Source organism: Puma concolor, chromosome C2, assembly GCF_028749965.1.
Source record: "Puma concolor isolate L17-30 chromosome C2, mPumCon1.1.hap2, whole genome shotgun sequence".
In the NCBI taxonomy this organism is placed as follows: Eukaryota; Metazoa; Chordata; class Mammalia; order Carnivora; family Felidae; genus Puma; species Puma concolor.
In genome coordinates, this window is record NC_141675.1 from 25,967,964 (window position 1) to 25,984,812 (window position 16,849).

A 16,849-nucleotide genomic window follows, 5' to 3' on the forward strand; every position below is an offset into this window, starting at 1 on the left:
AACCCCAAGGTCCAGCATTTTTTGCCTGTAGTAGAAAAAACCAAAAGCAGCAGAATCCATAGTGAATTGCAAGTCTGACCTTTAGTGTAAGTATAAGGAATGATCAAAAATGAAGGTTCTTGAAGGTTAATATCCTTGTCAGATGTCCCTGTTTTGAAAGCCAGATGCTGAACATTTGGGCTTCTGGTATTTCTCTCACACCAGAGATTCATGCCTCTAGTTATATCGTGGGCAATTTTCTTCTGTAACTTGAAAGTAAAACATCCAGAAGCCCATCTCCTGTAGCATCCGGAAGTCCCTTCCTCACAGCCTGTATATTTTTCATATTTTAAATCTTGGGGACTTTTCTGAATATTCTTCTGTAGCTTATCCTTCCAGATAGTTTTAGAGCATCTATTCTGAATGATTTGGTACACCTTATGTTAAAGGGTTTAAACATGAAGCAGAATTCATCAGGCCTCTTACCTCCAAAGAATTAAGACTTAACTAAGCAGTTGTTTTCATGAAATTGAAGGCCAGCAGATTTTGTGGGTTGCCTCTAATTGAGCTCCCAGAATAGCTGGGTGTGTATATCTCAGGAGCCCTCCTTTGATAGCTTTGTTTTCTTTGGTGCACTGAATGTCACTTTTCAGGCCAGTTGTGGATTAAAAAAGGTATTCTGTGTTTCTTGGGCCTCATTTAATTTTTGAGCATAGACATTCAGGGATTTATAATTCTCCTTTCCCTATCTCTTTCAGCATGGAAGAAGAAGAATGTTGACACATAGTTTCTAAAACTGTTCAGCTGTTCTAAGCATTCAGGATTAAAGAGAGCTAAACATGTAAAAGTAGGGAGCTATTGACTGGTCTAATAGACAAGCCCGGTGTCCAGGTCTTTGGCCCTACTAGGGTTATATTCAGAGAATCTGTCAGTATTTGTGAAAGAGACATTAAAATTACATGTAGTCTTCTTATAATTTATTTCTCACAAACTTCTTATTTGCCCTGGACTTCTATCCCCTGGTTGAAGTTCCCCTTACTCTTCTCTTAGACTCTACCATTTATCCCTATGCTGTTACTGAATTATGTGTCAGTGTTTGGCAGCAGTATCTCTATCCCTGAAGAGTTCATCATATCCCCCTCCCTACCCTATGTTCACTCTGACTGTGAACCTCCATTGATATCCCTTTTATACACTCATCTTTTCTGTTGCTTTCAGTACTTTTAGCAATATTCAGCCAAGTTCTACCTCAAATCACCTTACCATGATGACTTTGACATAGAAAGTACTGAATAAATATTAATTACCTTGATTAGCAACTCATTCCCGAATTTCTTCTTAAAGCAGTGCATAATTTGAATGAATATGAAATAGTATTTTTTTCTCCTTCCTTTCCTTTTCATAAAGACTTACAAATTCTGATCACAGTTCATTTTCCTTATTTTTACACAGTCATGAACAAAAGAAAAATTCAGGGAATTTTTCAAGTAAAATCATGTATACTATACATGTCCAAAGAATGCCATTTTCTAAAACTACACCTAGACAAATTACATGAAATCTAGTCTTCCTGGTAGCATAAGTCTATAAATTGACAGGGAGGACACGTACTTGTTCTGGCCAGGGCCACAATGTAGGTAGAACAAATATCATTTATTTCATTCTGGAACTTTATTCCCTTTTTTCTTTTAAATAAGTCACCCTCAAACTGGCTGTGGAGAGGCCCCTTTTTTCATATTTTCAGTGGCTCAGTTAAAGGAATTTATCCATATTTCTGAAATGTGCTTAAATAAGTATTTGTCAGTTTTAAAATTGTAAATTTGCCTATGTGTAGCCCCTTTTCAAGTTGTATTGATGTTAGGAGAAGTTCATACTTCCTGGCATCTACTAGTTTATATGTACAATTAATACGTTCTGTGCCATTTATATGAATGATGTTTTGGTTTTGAACAGTTTTTCTAGTATGTTAGTATTATGAGCCTTTTAGTCTTAAACATCAAGAGAACTTTGTTTCTTTTTGGTGTATTAGTGAATAATATGCATTTGCCCAGTTGAAAAGCTATGTTTATGTGTGAGGCTTCTAGGTACTGATTTTCACACATTACAATAAATGCAAGTAGCTATCTTTCTAGAGCCATAGATCAAAAGGTAATGTGTAGTGAGTGATCTTTGGGCCAGGTGATACTCTTATGTGATAATTACATTTGATTTGGCACCTAATGATTTGATAGATATTCCTTTGGTTTTTTTCCTAAAAATAGGTAGAGATTTCTTATTGAGATGGGGCAAAAATAGCTGAAAGTATCCACTTTAGTTGGTAATTTACATATATACAATTAAATCTACTTGATTCTTTGTGCATCTTATAACCTGGCCTAATTTTTTCAAGGAAGAGGGGCCTATGTTTGAAAGCCTCATTTTTATAGTTATTAACTTTACATATTCATTCCCTATGAAGGGATATAAAAAAATGGTGTCATGAACAATTTATTTAACAAATATTTGAGTGCCTATTTGTTTATAACACTGTTCTCAGCCCTGTGGAATATACCTTTGCCTTTGAAAATATATATTTGGGAAGCTAATACATAAAAGTAATTAGAGGCAATTAAATAAATAATGATTCAAGTTTAAGAACCATCAGAAGGTATTATATACTTATTAGATAGTATTTACAGGTATGTAGTGCTTTTGGCTTATAAGGCTTCTAGGGAAGAGAGATAACGGGGTTGATCAGGGAAGATGGGAACTGATGTGGGCCTTCAAGGGTTAGTAACAATCCTTGGAAAGAGACATCCAAGCAGAACATTCCATGCAATGAAGGAATCCCATGAACAAAGGCACAAGGATGGGAAGCATTATGGGAGGAGGAAAAAGCACTGTATAATCTAACCTGATAAAGACCAAGGAGATATAAAAAGAGAATAGTGGTTCTCCTTCTTTCTGGACACATGTCCCCCTTCCTGGCCTCCTTGTATGGTATGGTGGGGCCTGGTACTAGTTCTGACTAGTGAATTGATAGCAGCATCACCTCTGGACCAGAGCAGTTAATTGCTGATTCAAGATAGATTCTGCAGTCTATTCCTCCTTTTGGTACTGGCTGGCCACATGCAAGGTGGTGTCAGCTATATGAACCTGGGTCGTTGAGTGACTGAGCAGAGCCCTCTGGCCAAGCAATCATGGTGATGATGAGAAATAAAACACCACTGAGATTTGGGAACTGATTTTTAACCACAGCACACATAACCTAGCCTATCCTAATTGATACAAAGGTGAATAACAAACTAAGTTGATTAAAGACATCTGGTGGAAGTAATAGGGGAGAAGAAGTCTTTAACCACATGTTCTAAAGAGTAACATTTTAAAGAAACCCAAGCCCATGTCACTCCCAGATTTTCAAGTATAAGATTCCACTAAGGCAGAGAAACATAAACTTATGTGTTATATCAGACATAAAAAGCTAACTTCAAAACTTGAATGTGTTGGGGTGCCTGGGTGGCTTAGTTGGTTAAGTGTCCGACTTCGGTTCAGGTTATGATCTCATGATTCGTGGGTTTTAGCCCCACATCAGGCTCTGTGCTGACAGCTTGGAGCCTGGAGCTTGCTTTGGATTCTGTGTCTCCCTCTCTCTGCCTCTCGCCCGCTTGCGCTCGCTCTCTCTCTCTTTCTCTCTCTCGCACACACACACACACACACACACACACACACACACACAAAAGTAAATAACATTTAAAAAAAAAAAAAAAACTCGAATGTGTTAAAACAACCTTGAAATCAAGATCTAGACAAACGGAGGGTTATAGATTGTAAGGTTGTCACTGGATAAAATACTAAATACAGTAGTTTTCAATTACTTACCGCTGTCAAGATTTATTGAAATTATCTGAATACTTCTTTTTCTACCATCCTTTCTCTGGTTATAACTTGATTTATTGGTGACTTATTTATTAATTTGCATTTTTACGTTTTTTTAAAAGATACCCACGATTATATTTCATATTTTCCATATGCTCCTCTGCTTTTATTTTTTCTCTTAAACACATTTTCAGGTCACATCGAAGTAGTGAAATTACTTGTGGCACATGGAGCTGAAGTGACATGCAAGGATAAGAAGTCTTATACACCTCTTCATGCAGCAGCCTCTAGTGGAATGATCAGCGTGGTCAAGTACCTTCTGGATCTTGGAGTTGATGTAGGTATATAGATTGGGCAGTATAAATGAAGGAGGCATTTTATATGTTTATGATTACCTCGTTGGCAGAATTTATTTCAAACTTAAAAGATAATTTTATACAATAATATTTGTCTTTTAATTAGATATTTATAGTTCTTTACATAATAATAGTGCACTAATATCTGATCATGTAATTAGTCAAAGTATATTAAGAGGTAAAGTACATTCCAAAGGGGAATGGACGATGCAGGTTTTTCTGCTTCATATTTCAAGCCCTGTAGCTCCATTTTAGCCATGGAAATGAGCAGATCAGACACACCTGGATTATTTTTCCTAAATGGCTGGGTTTCTACTGTTAGTCTTATTTGCTTAGTAGTTAGTCTAGTATTCCCATTAAATGACTGTAGCAGTTCACATTACAAAATAATGGCAAGAGCTAGGCAGGAAAACTCAAGGCTTCTTGCCCATCAACTATAAGTGTTCCTTACTGTATAAATCTGGTTAGGAGGGTTGTTGCTTTATCAGAATGTATTTGATTTCTGAATTGAGATAGCTAAGAATGCCTGTCACTTTCACAGGCCATCCTTTAAGCACTTGTGCTTATATACCTCTCTTAGTATATTTATTTTAGGTACAGTTTTGACAAACTCATCTGATTGTTCAAAATAGATTAAAAAGAGCAAATTAGAAGGGAGCACCTGGGTGGCTCAGTTGGTTGAGCATCTGACTTTGGGTCAGGTCATGATCTCACGTTTTGTGAATTCAAGCCCCATGTCGGGCTTGTTGCTGTCATTGTGGAGCCTGCTTCAGATCCTCTGTCCCCAGCCTCTCTCTGCCCCTCCCCTGTTCAAGCTCTTTCTCTCTTGAAAATAATTTTTTTTTTTAAAGAACAAATTAGAAGGAGAGAGAGGGTTAGGCTCTGCCAGAGGGAGGTGTTTTATTTTTTTTATTATTATTTTTAGTTTCACATAAAGTTTATTTTTTTTAATATTGTATATAATTTATTGTCAAATTGGTTTCCATACAACACCCAGTGCTCATCCCAACAGGTGCCCTCCTCAATGCCCATCACCCACTTTCCCCTCTCCCCCATCAACCCTCAGTTTGTTCTCAGTATTTAAGAGGGTCTTATGGTTTGCCTCAGAGGGAGGTGTTTTAGATCAATTATAAAAACAATAAAATGTAAATGGTAGTCTGGTTGGACAAAGAATGCAAGGCAGAATTGTGGAGCTGAATAGACTCAATTTAAGGATTATATGAAACACTGCCTGAAGCAAGCAAATAGTTACTAAATGTGTCAGGATTGTGAGAAGTTGCAAAAATCCTAATGTTGTTAAGTAGGGTGGTGTAGAGTATGAACAGATAGAAGTTTTATTTCAGCTCAGCAATTCTATAGCTCTGTTTCACATCCATTCTAGTGCAGTTTTTAAAATTTCTTTTATTGACAGTAAAATAACATTTGTAAACCATGGTGACAGAGCATTCTTCAAAATAAGTGGTCAGACTTAGAGCTGTTTGGTGACATGTGGCCTCCAATTGCATAATTTATTAGCTTCCCAGGGCTGCCATAACAATTTACCATAAAGTAAGGGACTTAAAACAACAGATTCAATCTCTCAAAGTTCTGGAGACTGAGGACTTTCCATGTGTCTTAGCTTTTGGTGATGAAATCTAGGTACTTTGACCAAAGTTAAGTGTTCCTTTTTCACTTCCTTCAGTTTCTGTTCCCAGAGATTTCAGAAAAGAAAATGTAAAATAGAGTGGTGGTAAGTTGGGGCCAACTTCAAAGTTAGAGGGCACAGTCTCCACACAAGACCACCCTTACTTCCAACCAACTACAAGTTTGGAGTGTTGCCCAGAACTACCTTCGGGTTTGATAATTCACTAGGATTCAAAAAATTTACTGAAAACTATTATATCCATGGTTTATTACACAAAAAGATACAAATTAAGATCAGCCAAAGGAACAGACACATAGGGCTGGGCCCAGGAGTATTCTAAACACAAAGCTTCAATTGTTCTCTCCTGATGAAGTTAGGACTCCCTACTCTCCTAGCATCAATATATGAGAATATGCTCATGGTATTTGCCAACCAGGAAAGCTCACCATAGCTTGGTTTTCAGAGATTTTATTGGGGCTCCATTACGTAAGTGTGATTGGTTGATTGATCAATTACCCACATGGTTGATTTCAGTCTCCAAGTCCACTGATAACAGAGAGCGCCAAAGCTCCCCCTTCTCCTCAAATGACACAGTTGGTTTATGTGGCATGGTCAGATCCTGCCCATACACTATTGACTGTGGCCAAGCCTATTCTAAGATCCAGTGTAGCCAGCTCCCACCCTAAATAAAGGACCCTTCTATCAAGTATGCCATAGATTACCTCCCAGAAGACAAGGGCAAAGGCCAGATATCTCTTTGGACAAAGGTCTGGTTCTTTACACAAAAGCCATATAGAGGCACCTGGGTGGCTCAGTTGGTTGAGCATCCAACTCTTGATTTCAGCTCAAGTCATGATCCCAGGGTCATGGGATTAAGCCTCCATCAGGCTCTGGGCTGAGTGTGGAGCCTGCTTAAGATTCTTACTCTCTCCCTCTGCTCTTCTCCCCCACTCACATGCTTTCTATCTCACATGCTTTCTGTCTCTAAAAAACAAAAAAAAAGAAAAAAAACTATAAAGCATTCACCTATTTTATTAGAAACAAAATGAAAAAGAAACTTGAGCTGCAAGAATTACTTCTCAACATTGAGCATGTTCGTTTGAACACGTTCATTTTATTACAGCGTCAACATGTAAGGCTGGAAAATATCTATACTCCAACTTTGTTGCAAAAATGAAGTAGAAAAAGATGCCACTCATTGTTTAAAATCTTAATCTTCATTAACAACTTCAAGTGAAAAGATTGAAAATATGCATGTTATTCAGTATATCTCAGAATTTTCAGTTTGCATTAATTTGTCATGATTCTTAGATTTAACTCTTACAACTGTACCTTACTTTGAAAGCTTTTAGAAATACATTTAGTTTTCGTTTTCCTAAAATCTCTCTCTCGAAATCATTGAATTTTGTCATGAAGCAGACATTGTATGTATAAATTATATTCCTTGAATGTACAAAATCTATTTCACACCAAAATGCTTTTGTGAATATTCATTATTTTAAAAGAACTTTATGATTATTAACCTTATCTGTGTATTTATCCTTGTTTCTCACTTTAATAATTTGATTGCAACCACAACAGTGCTAAAATAACCTTCATTCTTGAAGGAAGAAGCAAGACTGCTTCATTAACATTGAGATTTTTTTTCTTCCAATAGATGAATGAACCAAATGCCTATGGAAATACACCTCTTCATGTAGCCTGCTATAATGGACAAGATGTTGTAGTGAATGAACTTATAGACTGTGGTGCTAATGTAAATCAAAAGAATGAAAAAGGATTTACTCCTTTGCACTTTGCTGCTGCATCAACACATGGAGCGTTGTGTTTAGAGCTTCTAGTAGGCAATGGGGCTGATGTCAATATGAAGGTATGAAATAAAATCAGAATCCATACTATAGTATTTAGGAGTTGGGTGTTTAAAACAATATCGATAACAAATACCATTCAGCAATAAAAAGGAACAAAATACTGATAGACAAAAGATCACAGGTGAATCTTAAAAATATTATGCTGAGTTGGAGCGCCTGGGTGGCTCAGTTGGTTGAGCGTCTGACTTCGTCTCAGGTCATGATCTCACGGTTTGTGAGTTCCAGCCCCACATCAGACTCTGTGCTGACAGCTCAGAGCCTGGAGCCTGCTTCGGATTCGTCTCCCTCTCTCTCTGCCCCTCCCCTGCTCATGCTCTGTTTCTCTCTCTCTGTCAAAAATAAATAAACATTAAAAAAAATATTATGCTGAGTCAAAGCCTTACACAAGAATATACATATTATTCCCATTTATATGAAGTTCTAGAACAGATGAAATTCCATCTATATTGGGTTCCAGATTCTGTAGTGGAAATAAAACAGTTGCCCCTGTGAGGAGGGATTGATGAAAAAGGGACACAGAAGAACTTTCTGGGGTGATGATAATATTCTATATTTTGACAGGCTTTATATTATATAAATAAGCATTTGTCAAAACTCATGAAATAATACATTTAAGATTTATGTGCTTCGTTGCTTATAAATTTTCCCTTAGGAGGTAACACACCAATATGATGTTGAACCCTAATTAATGATATGCATACCAACCTATTTAGACATATCTGCGACTTTTGAAAAACATGAAATAATTGGGTGGATGGCAGGGTGGACACGCTGGTATATGATGATGTGCTTACAGTAGAATATTAGTGATAGAATTTAGGTGCTATGTATATGGGTGTTTACAGTAATCTTTCAACATTTCTGTTTTCAATTTTTTTTTCAATTTTATAAAAATTGAAAGACCAGTATCAATGTGTTACATGTAAGGAATAGCTGGTTTTTTGTTTTTTGGTTACAGTTACTTTTAGGAATGAGCATTTGAATTTTGAAATACATGAGAATTCTGGAGCCCCGATAAATGTACTGTCAGTATATAATTCTATGAGAAGCCACATGCAGCCACAGTTTTGAACATCACTACTTTATAATGTGTAGTCATCATTTTGATTTTTCCAAGATATTCTCATTGATTCTGTGTTAATTCATCAGTTCATTATTTGAGTATTTGCCAGTCCATATCTTGTGTTATGAAGAAAAGAAAAGCACAAAAAAAAATTGAACTGTTTCAGATTAGTAAAAACATTGAACCTTAAAATGTGTTTTTCAGAACTTTAATTTCTTAAGATTTCATCTTTTGTGGGTATGATGAGCCAGTGTCCTTCAGACTGGTAGAGAAAAGAATCCATTTTCTTATGTCTCTTAACTTCAGATAAGCCTTTAGTGATGCCACTGACTTCCTGTCTGACAGCTGCAATAGCAGCAAGTCCATATATAATTAGGTCTTTGCTCTATAAATTACCCTCTCAGCTACAGGACAAAATTTATGCGTACTATACTTAAGGAAGGAAAGGATATGATATAAGGTATCATAAAGAACTCCTGTTATATATATGCTTAGGTTTATTTTTTTATTTTTATTTTTTAAATGTTTATTTTTCTATTTTTGAGAGAGAGCAAGCAGGGGAGGGGCCGGGAAAGAGGGAGAGAGAGAATCCCAAGCAGGCTCCGTGCTGTCAGCACAGAGCCGGACATGGGGCTCGAACTCATGAACCTGGAGATCGTGGCCTGAGCCCAAGTCAAGAGTCAGATGCTTAACCGACTGAGCCACCCAGGCGCCCCCTATATGTTTAAATTTAAAATACCTGATATATGTTTCAAGTTTCCAGTTCTCAGTCATATTACATACTAAAGTTTTTTTTAATCATCTAAAAAATTGCTAAAAATTTTTGATAATAAATTTGAACTCCTTGTTTTGGTTTGAAGAACTCCTGCTGTTTGGATAATTGGGGACCAGAACAATATTTAAACATTTGTGAAGGAAAGAAATTTGTTAATTGTTTCCTCAAAAGCCTAGTAATATTTTTTAATACAGATTAGGTCTTAACATTCCTCAAAAGATCACAACTGATTTTTTTTAAATTTTTTTAATGTTTGTTTATTTTTGAGAGAGAGAGCGCGCACACGTGCTTGCGCACAAGTGGGGGAGGGGCAGAGAGAGAGGGAGACACAGAATCCGAAGCAGGCTCCAGGCTCTGAGCTGTCAGCACAGAGCCCGAAGTGGGGCTCAAACTCATGAACTGTGAGATCATGACCTCGAGCCTAAGTCGGATGCTTAACTGACTGAGCCACCCAGGCGCCCCACAACCAAATATTTTTAGTCTCTGTGAGATCTGTTTATGATCAAGTGACTATAGTTGAATTATCTTTTATGTGTGAAATATTAAGGATCATGGCTTACCTATATCATTAGCTGTGACACATGTTTTAGTTTCTGTTGTGCTGTCTTTAAGGGGTAAAAATTAGGCTTTTTATTTATACAATGCCATTTAGACATGAATATTGAATATAATTTGATGACAGATCACTTGATTCATACGTCATTGCCTATGTAGCTGACTCTTGTTTTAACTCTATTTGTGATTTGTTTTAACTCTGTTTTCTTTTGAAATATAGAAATGAGAATTGGTCCTACATAAGGCTCACTTACAGTGTAACGCTTAGACCAATGGTCCTATTTGAAGCTACCTCTTTATTGATTTAGAAAAAAACCAATGGTGGATTTTATACACCACAAGGGAATTTTTTAGCAAAGCAATTGAGATGTGGTGGTTAAGTAGATTTTAAGGCAACAACCTATGATGTTGGTTTAGAAATAGATTTCATAGGGGCACCTGGGTGGCTCAGTCCAGTATCTGACTCTTGGTTTTGGCTCAGGTCATGATCTCACGGTTCATGTGATTACACCCGCATGGGGCTGCACACTGACAGCACAGAGCCTGCTTGGGATTCCTTCTCTCCCTCTCTCTGTCCCTCCCCCCCCCCCAAAATAAATAAATAAAAGTTAAAAAAGATAAAAAGAAATAGATTTCATAAAAGTTGCCTTAATCTTGCCTAGGGATGTACGACATCCCATTTAAATGCAATTGTGCAGCTATCTTCTAGCTAAGTTCCATTGGAACACAATTCCCATGTTGTTAATGACTTCTAAGGTACCTTCCAGATCTGAAATTATATAAAAATTATTGATAGCTATGTGCTTTCAACCAATAAGTATGTATATTCATTCAAGAATATACCTTCATTCCAGACACCTGTGTTTCCTATCATTGCCAAATATAGTGCCTATCAAATTGTTGCTTGATTAAGAAGCTAATAAGGCTTTGACACTTGCCTTACATTATAAAAGATTCTACTTGGTGTAGCCCTCATATTCTCTGTATCAAGTCATCTCTTTCTCCATTTTGGTGTTTCTGTCCCTGATCAACTTGTGGATGACTAGAAATTTGAATGTGAATTTAGGCTTGAAATTATTCAGTTATTCATTTATAAGTTTTTAAATCGGCTGTCTTTCAAAGTACTGCATAGAGATAAAGTGAATGGAGTTTAAAAAGCAATATAGGTCTGTTTTTTTTTACCTTGCTTTACATGAGCCCTACTGTGTTGATTGTATCACTGAAATGTGTATCTTCCCACTTAACCTTATTCTTAAGAATAAATATTGGTCAGATAAAATACCCAAATATTTTATTTAAAACTTAAATCTAGGAAGTAGTATGTGTGGCTTACTTACTGTTGTTGCTGTTTATGGTCACCTGTGAAACCAACTCTTAGAATGTTGGTAGATCTTTTTTTTTTGTTTAAAACTCCTAATTTGATTCTCAAATTAGTTAAGGTGACTTAAAAAAGAAATTTACCCATTGTCTCCCCAATTCAGAGGGAAATAAATGTGCCCTCCCCCTTCCTAACATGGCTTATGGTAGACTTTTCAGTTGGTAATCTGAATTTTTTTTTTAGTATATTTGGAATACTTTTTATAATCAGTAAGTATATAGAAAGTAAAAATGTTAATCCAGTGCCACCTATAGCCTTATAGTACATAGTAAAGGACTGCATACTAGCTATGAGACCTTGTTACATTTCTTAACCCCATGGCCTATAAAATCAGGTCAGTAGTATGTAACTCATAGGGTTTTGAGAAGTAAATGACTAATGTATATGAAATATTTTAAAACTGCCTGAAACAGGGGCGTCTGGATGGCTCAGTTGGTTAAGTGCTGGACTTAGGCTCAGGTCATGATCTCATGCTTTGTGAGTTTGAGCCCCACATCGGGCTCTGTGCTGACAGCTCAGAGCCTGGAGCCTGTTTCAGATTCTGTGTCTCCCTCTCTCTCTGTCCCTTTCCTGCTCTCACTCTCAAAAATAAATAAAGATTAAAAATAAATAAAAATAAAAAATAAAACTGCCTGGAACATAGTGCTTACTATTTATGTAAATGTTAGCTATATTTCAAAGTTCATCATTTTATGCACTCAAAATATATATTACAGTTTAGTTTTTTTTTTTTTTTACTTTGTTTTTTTCTTTTGTTAAAACATGTCTGTCTATAGGTAAAAATTAACATTACAAAATTAAGATATGTTGGGGTGCTTAGGTGGCTTAGTTAAGCATCCAACTCTTGATTTGGGCTCAGGTCCTGATCCTCCCAGTTGTAAGATCAAGTTCTGCATCAAGCTTGTGCTGACAGCACGGAGCCTGCTTGGGATTCACTCTTTCCCTCTCTCTGTCCCTCCCCTGCTCGCGCACTCTGTCTCTCTCTCAAAGTAAAGAAACTTTAAAAAATCAAGATATGTTATATAGGGAACATTTTGAAAAGATACTACAAACTAGAATCCCTTTATTAAAATGCTTTGGTATTTTTTGTTTTGTTCTTTTCTGGTTGAAAGAATAACAACTGGTACATTGATAAAAACACCAAACATAACAGACACTGTTATGTTATATGGGTGTTTTACAAAGATTATTCTATTTATTCTGTACCACAGACCTATGAGGTAGAGGTAATTTGTGTCCACTGTCAGTCGAGAAGTGAAGGCTCAAGACGGTAGGCAGTTTCTCCTAAATCTTGCTGTGGTAACTGGAGAACTGGGATTCAGCACAGGTCATTGTGACTCCAGAGCCTACCTTGTTTGCTTGCTTGTTTTGTTTTGTTTTCCCTCCTGTGCACACACTGCCTGCAAAGGTTTGAAAGTTCTTTGAGATAAATTGCCAATTGGATGGCTTGTTTGCTTGAAAAAATTGATATAAAATTATGGAATCAAATATATATAAGTAATTATGAAGTTCATCTAACACTCCATTATTATGACAGGAGCATTTCTTAAGGAGATCTGCATTATACAGTTTTAGTGTAAACTTAGGACACTTGCCACATTTCAGTTTGGAAGAAAAAAAAAAAAATATATATATATATAAACATACATACACACACAGAAGGTATGCTGAGTATTGCTGAGGGATTAGGAATTGCAAAATATTTTCTTTCCTTTGTAACAGTCATATTGCATGTTTTGACAAAGTCCTTTCGAATTTCAGAACTTGAATATTAAATACATACATGCACAGCCAGTCTGATTAATTTAAGTCATTTGAGAAAAAAGCTATTTATTATCAATAATTATGAACAAATTAATAAAGTGTTCTAAATGAATTATAGTGGTGGAGTTAATTTAGATATTCATTTTTTCTTTATTGAGGAGGGATTTAGCATTTCTTAGAATGAAAGAATTGTAGCAATGTGAATTTTTGAAATGTGGGAAACACATCCTAGCTGTACCACTACTGATTATGTGACCTTGGTTGAATCATTTAACATCCTTGTGCTTCAGTTTACACACCTATGAAATAGGAAAGATATTAAGATTACACCATATCTACCATGCATAGCTTTTTATAAATGGTAGGTATTGAGGGTTTTTTTGTATATTTGTGCTTTATAATATCTGTACTTTAAAAAAAAAAAATTCTTGGGGCACCTAGATGGCTCAGTCAGTTGAGCATCTGACTTTGGCTCAGGTCATGATTTCATGGTTCAGGAGTTCGAGCCCCACGTTGGTCTCTCTCTGTTGGTGCAGAGCCGACTTCAGATCTTCTGTCCCCATCTCTGCCCCTCCCCCGTGTTGCACATGCTCGCTCATGTGCACATGCTCTCTCTCAAAAATAAATGTTTAGGGGCACCTGGGTGGCTCAGTCAGTTAAGCGTCCAACTTCGGCTCAGGTCATGATCTCACCATCCGTGAGTTCAAGCCCTGCATCAGGCTCTGTGCTGACAGCTCAGAGCCTGGAGCCTGCCTTGGATTCTGTATCTCCCTCTCTCTCTGACCCTCCCCTGTTCACGCTCCGTCTCTCTCTGTCTCAAAAATAAATAAACATTAAAAAAAATTTTTTTTAATAAATGTTTAAAAATTAATTAATTAATTAAAAGTTCCTAATTTTGAACAGCTTGAACTGTTCTGCCTCCATAAGCTTGAACTAAACTTAATGTTTGAGTAATAGTTTTACAAAATAAAGATGTGAGAGGACATTCAGAATAAAACTAAGGATTACATATGACAGATGTAATAATAATTTTAAATCTCTTTTATTTGATTATTTCAGAGCAAGGATGGGAAAACCCCACTGCACATGACTGCCCTCCACGGTAGATTCTCCAGATCACAAACCATTATCCAGAGTGGTAAAAAGTATTTCTGTTTGTTTTTTTTCTTACATGTAGTAAAAACATCCACAAAATGAATGGTATTGTGGAATTGTTATAACAGTCTATATATTTTTAATATTTGATTTCAGATCTTATGAAAATCAAATAATAAAGAGTACAAAATGCCATGTATATGTATCTTTCACAATTTGTTTTTCATTTATTTTCATTTTGTTTCCCCTGAATTATAAATATAATTTCTCCAGCAGTTAGTGTGGGCTTTTTTGAAGCATTGCTGAATAGAAGACTTTGCCTTTCCATCGCAGTTTGTATTACACTTTAACAAAACTCTGTTGCATGTATCTTTTTTCCCCCTTTGAATGTTTTGAACTATTTTTAGGATTTTCATTTATTTTCTGAATTTATATTCTTTTGCATTTGAAGTAGCACTAGCCAAGCTAAACCTTTAAATAAAAACTCTTCAGTACATTACTTTAGTGTTTGCCAAGCCGTGTTCCAAGCAACTGTTAGTAGTCCTCAAAATAATAGCTGTTACGGTTCTGCAAAGAAAAAATAGTAGTTTCATGATCAAATAATTCCTGAAGCATTGTTTGCAATCTTGATGACACATGGAGTTTGCACATTAAAGCTCTGACGTCTTGCTCTGAAGAAATATGTTTACTTCTGTTTTAATACAGTGGTTTCCAAACTTACTGGACCCCAGAACCCTTTTGTCATTTTAAAATGTTAAAAACGTATGCTTAGTTTACAAGATTGTTGTAAGTGTAAGATCTATAACTGCAGTGCCTGGCCCAATAAATGTCCTATGAATGAACTCTAGTTAGATCTCTATATTCATTAGTTTATGCTTGAATAGTGTTTTATGTTACTTTCCACGTAACAGATACGACTTAATATTAGTCCACTATCTGATGGTATGCTATTTATTGCAGGAGCTGTAATCGACTGTGAGGATAAGAATGGAAACACCCCTTTGCACATAGCAGCAAGGTACGGCCATGAGCTGCTAATCAACACTCTTATTACAAGTGGTGCTGACACTGCAAAGTAAGTACTTAACATAGCGTTGATAGCTGTGATGACTGGGAAACACAGATGGCAGTGAATTGTAGTTTTCTAGATATTTCAAGTAGAAGTGTGGATTTTGTGCCCAATATGGTATTCATTGCTTGAGCTTTTTCCCCTTTGTGTTGATGATGTGCTAGAATAGATGTTTAGTATGATTTCATTTGGTAAGGCAGCATAGTGTATTTTTATGTTTTTTTTTTACCCCAGTTCATTCTAGATTATGAATAATAAGCAGTTTTGGTTAGAGCTCTTCATTGTCTTGATCTAATTATTTGTAATCTAAATGTAAATAAAAGACCTAAAAATGTTTATATGCTGAATGCTTTTCCTTTTCATCCAAATACTACTACCTGTAGGTCTTTTGCCCCCTCATTTGGTGGGAACAGCTCGCTTTGTCTGTTTTATAAAAGTTTCTATAAAAGATGTTGTTGGAAAGATGGATTCTCTTGCATGTTCTGCAAAAGTAAATATCCTACTGAAGTTGATGTTTATCATTCCTTTGTGTGCCTTTATATTTTTATTACATTTTATTACATTTATATATATTCAGTAACATGTTTTAAACCTCCTTGTAAACTTTCTGTAACTGTGATGCCACTGTACACTTTTTGCAACTTTTTTGATTTAGCCACGTAGATAAAATTCAGGCTTTTTCTTCACATTTCTACAAATACCTCTAGTTCATTCATTTTATAAAATGTAATTATTTATAAAGAATTCAGTTTATTCATTCGACTTATTTGCAAACATAAGTTGCTTCCTATTTTTTATTGCTACAACAATTACTACAGTGAACATTCTTGAACGTTTTGTGTTGTGATAATGATTCTCAATAAGAGTGAGGCGGGGGATTGAATTTCACACCTTAGGCCAATGTCCAGAGACATTTTTGGTTGTCATAATTTGGTAGAAGGATGTTACTGGCATCTGGTGTGGGTAGAGCCCAGGGGCACTGCTGAACATCCTGCACGCACAGGATAGCCGCCACCCCACCCCCCACCCCCCCACATCCAACAAAGTTCATCAGGACAATAATGCCCTGGTTGAAATATCCTACTCCTGGAGGAAAATTGCTAGATAATAAATAAGCTGCAGTCACCTTTAGCCTTTTGCCACATTGCTCTTCAAAGTGTAAAAGTTTGGACTCATTATCTTTTCACTGTAGCTAGTTTCTTTGTCACTTATTTAAATGACTATATTATTCTTGTATTGAGGTTACTGTCCTACTTATTTTAGGCGTGGCATACATGGAATGTTCCCCCTCCATTTGGCAGCTTTAAGTGGTTTTTCAGATTGCTGCAGGAAACTTCTTTCTTCTGGTAAGTGGAACCATTGCAGACTGATTCTCCTTTTTTTTTTTTTTTTGTCTTCACGAAATGCCCCAAAATTTAATCTCTTTATCCTGCTTTCCCAAAATTACTTATAGATATGTCCAAAT

The 16,849-nt window shown here is 36.1% G+C and overlaps 1 protein-coding gene across 12 annotated transcripts in view; it reads left to right on the plus strand.

Annotated features, from left to right (window-relative positions):
• Positions 1 to 16,849, plus strand: part of ANKRD28 (ankyrin repeat domain 28) — a 200,628-nt gene that overhangs the window by 142,304 nt on the left and 41,475 nt on the right. For 11 of the 12 annotated variants that reach the window (XR_015239964.1, XM_086674248.1, XM_086674254.1 and 8 more), the window contains 5 exons: positions 4,029 to 4,171; positions 7,472 to 7,684; positions 14,280 to 14,358; positions 15,276 to 15,390; positions 16,648 to 16,730. Coding sequence is in view for 11 of the 12 variants with exons in the window: in XM_086674248.1 (XP_086530374.1) it covers positions 4,029 to 4,171; positions 7,472 to 7,684; positions 14,280 to 14,358; positions 15,276 to 15,390; positions 16,648 to 16,730 (633 nt within the window). In the remaining variant the exon portion in view is untranslated. Of the gene's footprint in view, positions 1 to 4,028; positions 4,172 to 7,471; positions 7,685 to 14,279; positions 14,359 to 15,275; positions 15,395 to 16,647; positions 16,731 to 16,849 lie in introns of those variants that run through there. The other variant, XM_086674256.1, reaches the window with a different exon arrangement.